This window comes from Myotis brandtii, unplaced genomic scaffold (genome assembly GCF_000412655.1).
Source record: "Myotis brandtii unplaced genomic scaffold, ASM41265v1 scaffold365, whole genome shotgun sequence".
Classification (NCBI taxonomy): domain Eukaryota; kingdom Metazoa; phylum Chordata; class Mammalia; order Chiroptera; family Vespertilionidae; genus Myotis; species Myotis brandtii.
In genome coordinates this window covers 266166-275166 of record NW_005364031.1, presented here as the reverse complement: position 1 = coordinate 275166, position 9001 = coordinate 266166, and the positions used below count along the sequence as shown (strand labels likewise).

The following is a 9001-nucleotide window of genomic DNA, read 5'->3' as shown; positions in this document are numbered from 1 at the left end:
CCAGCCAGGGGGAGGGGCTGAAGGCGGTTGGCCGGCTGGCCCCACCCTGGTCGAACTCCTGGTTGAGGGGACAATTTGTATATTAGCCTTTTATTATATAGAAAGGATAGGTTGAACACTGTCAAAATTGTAATAAAGATCCTAAGATGATTTGGAGAGAAATGATAGAAAATATTTCTAAAGGTTGTATAGAAGATTAATAAGATTTGTGCAAGAAACTACAGAGGAGTCTTCTTGCCAGATAAAAAACAACACAACAAAAATTAAAAATGAGTCCCAGATGAAATAATTCTGAATAGATTATTCAAATCCTAAGAGAATTTACCATATAGGTATCGCAAAGTCCAGGAAGAGGAATAAACTATTAAATGGTATCAAAAGTATAGTTTAGCAGCTGAAAAAGAACTTAACATCCATATCATGCCATGAATCAAAATAAATTCTAGATGGAGTAAATATTTTAAACATTAACAATGAAAAAAAAATTTAAAAATTGAAAAGCCTCAAAAAATACACATTATTGTATAGAAACTTAAAGCTACATAAAGGACCAAATTAAAAAACAAACAAACAAGCAAACAACCCACATAAGATTAGAATAAAGTCCTTAAACAATAAAGAATTTAAAAAGTAAATGAATTAATTATATAAAAAAGTCTTAATCAGCATTAATGGACCAAAGTCATGACAATTCAAAAAATAAGTGTAACTAAAAGTTGTCAGGGGTATTTAACTTCACTAACATTTAAGTGTATTTTTATTGATTTCAGAGACGAGGGGAGAGGAGAGAGAGAAACATCAATGATGAGAGAGAATCATTGATAACTGCCTCTTGCATGCCCCACACGGGATGGAGCCCACAACCCAGCCATGTGCCCTGACCAGGAATTGAACTGGAAGCTCCCGGTTCATAGCTCAACCACTGAGCCACAATGGCTGGGCAAACTTCACTAATAATTAAAAGGGAAAAAAAAGTCATGAATTGCTATTGCTAATTAGTACACAAATTTTGAAAAAGTGGTCATGGGGTAAGCCTGGTAATGTTAAAAAAAACCTCACCATTAGAGTGCTTATATGTGCCACACCCTGTTCTCAGTGCATTATACACACAAGGACTCTGAGGGAGATGCTATCATCTCACTTCACAGACCCAGAACACAATTTGGAAAAGGAAGCACCAAGGATTCCAAAAAGCGAGGCAACAGGTAATGGGACATTTTTGTAAATGTTCATCAAGTAAACAGATCATTGAATGATCCTGTTTGGTTGTATTTTAATTTGGAACAACCCTATTTAGAAAAGAAATATAGCCAAGATTCACTAACCCCCTTATAGTAACATGACCTAAATGCTTGTGTGTGTGTGTTGTGGGGAGGGCAAAATAATGAGGAAATGAAGACATAGGATGTGCATTTCCTTGTTATTAGCGATACAAAGTTCTTACAGCTGCAATGGGGCGGCCATTGAAAGCCTCGTGAAGACCACCACGCTGCCAGGAAAATGCAATAAAAAAAAAGGGCAGGATGAGAATGAAAAAGACAAAGGAAGAGGGCACGAATTCAAAAATAAATTAACATTTAAGCTTATAACATTCCTAATTATATATATTACTAGTTAAAAAAGTTCAAAAGGAGTACACCAGAGTAATTTCCCCCCTCACCCCCAAAAAACTGAACTTCCATTTAATGAAACGCATAACCATGTGTCAGGAACTGTGCTAAATGCCTTTCCACTCACTCCATTCTCAACCATCTATGACAAACTGCCATCCCCTTTTACCCGGACACTCAGGCCCAGACAACAGTGCCCAGGCTACAAGCTGATTCCACAGCTCGGCTCTCCAGGCCGACGCCCAAGCTGCAGGCGTCTCCCAGGAAACCGAACTCGGCCCGCCCCCTCGTCCCACTCTCCACTTCCGCTCCTGCGCACTGTGGCTCTAGCCAACCGGCGGCGTGGAGGACATGGCTACTTCCCGCTTACCCCCAGCGACACTAACGCTAAAGCAGGTACCAGCTATTTTCCCGGGCCTCTGGGACAGCTTCCCCAGGTCTCAGCTCAACTCTCCGTCTCTCTCTGCACCCAACCTACGGGGTGCGTCTGGGGAGCAACTGGGGCCGGTGACCCCGCGCGCCCTCTGACGGGGCTGGGCCGGAGGGGCGGGGCTTCCCTGGGAGGTGTGGCTGGGATTTTTTTTAGGGAGGGGCGGGGCCGTGTAGGCAGAAACCAGTCTTGTCGGACAGAAAGGCTGGGCAGGCTCTTGATCTCCTGGAGCCCTGACGCCTCGGGAACTGCTCTGCCTGTTACACTGATCCGTGGAAAAGAGCAAATGAGGTTACCAGGGGATTTTCACAACTGCCTGAACTTAGAAAAAGTGCTGTTGTGGTTACAGTTTCTTCTTCTGGGAGCCCTTTTTCTGCCCAATAGTCGGCTCTAGATTTTAAGGGCTCTTACGTTTGACAGAGCAAACAAACAGCCCAAGTAAACTTGTTTTCTTCAAAGAAAAATAAAAGAGGATTTTTCTTTGTCCTTTTCAAAACTAAGGACCAAAGAGAAGTAATGTGGTTACAGTCTGGTTTGCTAAAGTGGAGCCCTCTGGGCTGTAAATGGTGCAGCTGTAATGGCCCTCTCTCCTCCCCTGCACAGTTCATGAGAAGGCAGCAAGTCCTCCTTCTCTACAGAAGGATTTTGCAAGCCATTCGGCAAGTTCCAAAGGATTCTGATCGCAAATACCTGAAGGACTGGGCAAGGGAAGAATTCAAAAGAAACAAAAGTGCCACTGACGAGGTAAGAACAAGCTCATAGTAACGACAGTCCCTGACCCTTTTTTGTATTGTTCAGTGAATTTTTAAAAACGTTTGGTAGACATCTTGGAATATAAATGGCACTGAGATGAGATATCTTGATCATTGCTCTAATGTTACTGATTTTCCACTTCCTTAACTATTTAAAATTTTACAGTCTTTACTATCAGTATCTACATTCTACACTAGCATCACCTGACTTTTCTCTTTAACACTCCCTTCCCCCCAACACACACAGAGGAAAATATTGTAAATATTACAGCAGGAGGGTCTGGGAAGTATGACTGTCAGACACCGTACACTCCTGATTGTTAGATTTTTGGCTTCTCTAATACGCAGCAGTTTGAATTCTCAGCATTGGTTCTTAACTTGAACAAATACAATCATACAGCGGCACCTTGATTAACCAGGTAAAACAGTGACCAGATCTCACTTTCTCTTACAGGTTACAATCCGGATGATGATTACACAAGGCAACATGCAGCTCAAGGAGTTAGAAAGAACACTTGCTTTAGCAAAATCTTAACTATAGCATTATCCTGAAAGATTTTCAAGGTCTCCATGTGTTTTTTGAGCTTAGGCTCAACGACAGGCAGCCCAAAGTCAAGTCAAACTGTATGTACAACACTCTAGCAGAATATCAGAACGTGGAGTATGGCACGTCACACAGGGCAAAGAAAAGCCGCACTGGAACAGTTTTCTTAGCACTGAAAAACATACCCTGTATTTTGAAAATGTTTCTGGATTTGTCAGCAGTTTTTATAAGAAGCAAAAACCAGTATAAGAAACGGTCAATTAGCACAGTGGTCGGCAAACTGCGGCCCCTTGAGTGTGGCTCTTCCACAAAATACCACGTGCGGGCACGCACGTACAGTGCGATTGAAACTTCGTGGCCACACTCAAGGGGCCAAAGAGCCGCATGTGGCTTGCGAGCCACAGTTTGCCGACCACTGAATTAGCACATAAAAAAAAAATACTCAACACCATTATTCATCAGGGAAATACAAATCAAAACCACAATGAGATACTACACATCCACCACATGCACTAGAATGGCTGTAATCAAAACGGGAGATAACTACTAATGGGGGAGATGTGGAGAAATCAGAACCCTCATCTATTGCTGGTGGGAACAAAAAATAGACCAGCTGCTTTGGAAAACAGACTGTCAGCTGCTCAAAAGGTTAAACATAGTTACCTGATTCAGCAGGTTTACTCCTAGGTTTCAACCAACAAAACTAAAAACACATGTCTACAAAACACGTGTACACAAATGTTCATAGCAGCATTATTTCATAATAGCCCAAAACAATCCAAATGCCCACCAACTGATAAACAAGTAAATAAAAAATGTGGTATATCTATACAATAAAACATTCGGCAGTAAAAAGGAGTGAAGTACTGATACGTGCTACACACGAATGAACCTTGAAAACACTAAGTAAAAGAGGCCAGTCACAAAGGATCACATATTGTATGATCCTGTTTATAGGAAATGTGTGGGAGAGGTAGATCAGTGGTTGCTAGGGCTCTGGATGTAATGGAGAGTAACTGGATATGGGGTTTCTTGTTGGGGTGATGAAAACATTGTAAAGTTAGGTTTTGGTTGCATAACTCTGAATATACTAAAACCCATGAAAATGTATATTTTATATGTATCCTATGGGAATTATACCTAATAAAGCTGTTTCTTTTTCATTTTTAAAAATTAAAATATAATTGGCATATAACATTGTATAAGTCAATTAAGCTGTTTTGGAAAACAGTATGACAGGTAGGATTGGGGGTGTACTGACCTCAGGAGATAACCTGGAACTTCCTTGAAAAATCCTCCTGTATTATCCCTCAGGGTGGTTGAGGTATGTTCTGCAGATGTGTCATGATCTGATACTGAAATAGATCACCACTGGGAATCTAGATCTTTGTTGAAGAGAAAGGAGAAAGAGAACCTTAGTAAATACCTTGAACACCAAAAGAAGAGGCAACGTCTGGATGAAACTAATGCAATTACCTTAACATCCATGTAGAAGTAGCACAATAAATCATTAGGGAAGATCTTCAGTGCAGTAGGTTCTCCAGTGACAGGAAAAAAAACAAAGAGCTTAAAGAATACATCCGAGAAAGACATGGACTTCAGAACACTTTTGAAAGAGACCAAATGTATAACAGTTAATACAGTCAACGTGAGTTTTGTGGTAAGAGGCTGGGACCGGCAGTCCTGCAGCCTGAAGTCCTCTGTTCAACTACAGAACAGATCTAAAAAATTAATCCAAGAATCTGACCAGCCCCTGAAAGATATAGGAAAAATTACGCAGAAAGACAAATGGTGTTTAGTATTGGACTGTGCCAGAGGAGAGGCCTAGCCGATGGTGGCATATGTCAATGACCTGCACAGCCAGGGTCCACCTCCATGTCCCACAGCCTCAGAGCTCATAAGACCAAATATTTCTGAATACTCTGCCACAGGGTAATCTGCTAATTCAAAATGCTTGCATGAGACAATTTTTAGATTTTATAAAGATGTGCAAAGCCATCTGATGAAAAAAGCATTTGTGAACAGTTTCTGAACAGAGAACACATTAAAAATATTCTTTGAGTAGCATGATTGACGTACATACTCAAGTATAGGCTGTCCCTAGAAAACCTAAAATCTCAAAGCTAAAAACCATCCGTTGAAGTTGTGAGGAAGTCAGTGCCTTGCTGTTCTTCCCAGCAGTGGTGTATATGGAAGATGTAAGAGCATTTGTGGTTTGAATTTGCAAGATGCAAATACCAAAGACTTCAAGAAAACCAAACCTGTAGTTTGTTTTTTAAAATGGGTAAAACACAAAACTTAATTCTTACCTTCCAGAAGCTAAGATTATTATAACTGACAAGCTTTTACTTCCATTTCTACAGAACAGTTTAATTTTATTAGTTCACTTACATGCTTTGAATATTCCCCCTGAATTATAGGTCAAGTCTGTTGTTTAGCCTAAGATTTGTTTAGCAATTTCTCCTCACATATGAAATGATGGTCATTAAGAAAGATGTTGGCCAGAACAGAACTGCTGGTGAAGTACATTTTATTCATCATCTTTATCAGTATTCTGAGAAAGACAAGTTACCTTCCTGGGTATGTTCCCTGTAAACTACACTCTTGTTTGAATGTGCAAGTCTTGTTCCTAACGTTTAATTTTAAGAAGTTTGAATGTTCAGTTTATGTATTTGAAGAATAAATCTTTATATTAAAAAATTTTAATACAAAAGCTTTCTAGCATATGAGAAGTGGCTAAGGCTATTTCTTATTTAGCATATTGACTGCCCCGGTGTCACTGCCCCCTTTTAAGTTTGTCAGGTTGGAAATGTTAAACTCTTGGCACGGCAATGCTATGAAGTGCCTGCAGAGTCACAGGACTTTAAAGGTTGAGGACAGCAGAATGTATTTCCTGGTATAGGTATCACTGCAGTCATGCCAACAGACACAGGAGAGCTGAGAGGCAGAGGCCCATACTTACCTAAATTATCTCTCTTTTATGAAGGAAGGAAAATGCTAGTAAAATAAAAACAAAAGGAAGTTGCTCACATCTACTTTGAAAACAAAATTAGGATTATGTAGAATAAGATCCAAACAGAATACAAAGCAAATTGTCACTCTGTGCCAAACTAGAAATCACCTTGAGCTACTTCCTTCCCTGAGTCAGGCAGTTGAGAAATTATACTAGAATTAAGTTAATTATTTGTTTATTGAGAAGAGTGAATCACTTTACCCACTCTATTTTGTATTAAAAAAATGCTTTGCTGTACTATGTCTTGCTTTTGCATTATTAATTTAAATTAATATATTTACATTTATAGTCATAATATTTGACTTACTATATAGGAAACGCATATTTCCCTTTAAAAACATAACAAAATACATTTTTAATGTTTTTTCTTATTCATAAGATGTATTCTAAAAATGTCATTAGCTTTTTAAAACTGGCTTGTCTTTTAAATCTTGATTGGCTTTTATATCACAAGATGAATTATACTTAGCTTTTAGGAACTATTTGTTAGTAAGAAAAAAAATGTTATCTTTGCCGAAACCGGTTTGGCTCAGTGGATAGAGCGTCAGCCTGCGGACTGAAAGGTCCCAGGTTCGATTCCGGTCAAGGGCATGTACCTGGGTTGCGGGCACATCCCCAGTAGGAGATGTGCAGGAGGCAGCTGATCGATGTTTCTAACTCTCTCTCTCTCTCTCCCTTCCTCTCTGTAAAAAATCAATAAAATATATTTAAAAAAAAAATGTTATCTTTGTCTGCATAAAATGACAAGTAATGTTATCCTTCTTCTTTGTTCAGTATTTTCCAAAAGGTCAACAGTTTAAATAAAACATTTGTTTAAGCTTACACTGAGAAATCTTTCCATGTTACAACAGGCTTTTTAAAAATATTTTTTTCATGCAGTCCACCTGATCTCTACTTTAAAGCAGATGTGTTTAAACTACACTTTTATGGAAACATGGTGAAGTGTGGTTGAGTGAAGGCACTCTTTCAGGAATCATAAAATTTGGTTAGCTACACAAATGAAAATGTAGGCTAAATATTCACACTTTCATGTTTTAAATAAGGAGTTTCGTATCCATAGTGTTGAGAACCAAGTCTCATGCTTGGAAGTAACAGAAATTCAAGGTGATAAAAATGTTAAATAGAAGACCACATATCTCTCAAGCATCAATGCTTGACTGAAAAAAGAGGGTATAACATGAAAAGATCACTTCCTTTATTTTGGGCTCCCAAAGTCAAAGGTAAGATTAGAACCGATATTCAGTCTATCACAAATATTACTACACTCAAATGCAATAATGCACTAACAACAGCAAAAAACAGCAACACTGCAATACTGCATAACTTTTATGTATTTTACATCACTTTCCCCACAGCCACTGAAGGTTCCAGCCTCAGTCTGAAACACGACCTACATGACCAGCTATAAATAGTTAATAGTTCTGCTTCTTTGGAAAAGTACTGTTGTGGCATTTGCTCATTTTAGTAGATAGCACAAGGTAAAAATAAGAAAAACCACATCGGACCCACAGCTGAGTTTTTTGACAATAAGGAACAAAAACAGACCAAACGTAGGTGTGATCAGAGCTACTGCTTTGTCTTGAGAGGCTGCCATCTATCTCTGCGTTAGGAGGCTGATGGCCTGTTCCGTCTCCCAGCCTCTATTACAGGTTTTCCCATCTTTGAGAAACAAGATCTGTGTTCTCTGCAGACGAGGTACATTCGACCTTTCTCATTCCTCCCTAGTCTCGTCCCTAACTGCGGCTTGGATGGAAATAGCCAGCTCACAATAAGAAGCTGCCTGCTCCTGGTGGGCAGGAGGTACATAATCAAAATACTTCCCACCAAAGCATGCTATGGTCCGAAGGTGCCACCTAGCGCTACCACCCAGCGCTGTGATTCTGCACCAGGAACGCGAAAAGAGGAAGCACCTCCACAAGTAGCAATCCAGAGCGTCTCGGGGAAGACCGTCTACCTCCACAGCAGCTGAGGAACAAGACAAGCTCAGGAGCGTGAAAAGAAGCTTGAGAGCATCACATGAATTCCCTACCCAGGTTCGGTCAAGCTACATTTATGAGGAATGTTTATATCCATACTGTCACTATTAAGAAAAACAAAAACAACGGTGAGTGTGGAAGGCAAAAACCCCACAAAGGGGCTAAAAACATACCTTGTTTTTTCTGAGTATTTCCATGTCAAGAAGTCATTCTTTTCTCTTTGGCTCAATAAGCAACATTTTATTCAAAATTACAGACAACAGTTACTCAGTTCCTGTGTTTATAGAAATAGAACTGAGGTTTCTATGCATACATGGAATTTTGAGGAGATGAATATAATCCCACATTCCAAGGGACAAGAAGTCTGAAGATGATTAAATTGAAAGATTCAACACACGGAGCTACTTTTGTAACTGTGTATATTCTATAGAGCAGAGCAAACCCCTCAGGGCCCCGGAGGCTGGGGAATACAGGGGTCTAATTCAGCACAGTCACTGCGAAGCAGTGCGAAAGCTTTTGGGGTGTTTTAATGACAGAACTCAATTAAAAATGAAATACTTCCAAGAAATAGCCTCATTTCTTTATAAAATACAGATGAATAAACTCAAATTCAGGGAGGTACTCTAAGGTAAATGGGTTGGATTATCAATAGGTTATTGATGTTTCAGGTAATTGT

General features: G+C 39.6%; 1 protein-coding gene across 1 annotated transcript; it reads left to right on the top strand.

The window, feature by feature from the left end:
• Positions 1-1796: 1796 nt before the first annotated feature.
• Positions 1797-3660, top strand: LYRM2 (LYR motif containing 2). Its single transcript, XM_005872090.2, has 3 exons — positions 1797-2006; positions 2644-2784; positions 3247-3660. The coding sequence occupies exons 1-3, from the start codon at positions 1962-1964 to the stop codon at positions 3325-3327; spliced, it is 267 nt and encodes an 88-aa protein (XP_005872152.1). The 5' UTR covers positions 1797-1961; the 3' UTR covers positions 3328-3660.
• Positions 3661-9001: the final 5341 nt, after the last annotated feature.

Excerpts from the sequence above, each read along its gene's own strand:
- LYRM2 (XM_005872090.2), top strand. The coding sequence starts at position 1,962 with ATGGCTACTTCCCGCTTACCCCCAGCGACACTAACGCTAAAGCAG. Across the intron at positions 2,007-2,643 it reads CGACACTAACGCTAAAGCAG|TTCATGAGAAGGCAGCAAGT; the intron begins GTACCAGCTATT and ends TCCCCTGCACAG. Across the intron at positions 2,785-3,246 it reads ACAAAAGTGCCACTGACGAG|GTTACAATCCGGATGATGAT; the intron begins GTAAGAACAAGC and ends TTTCTCTTACAG.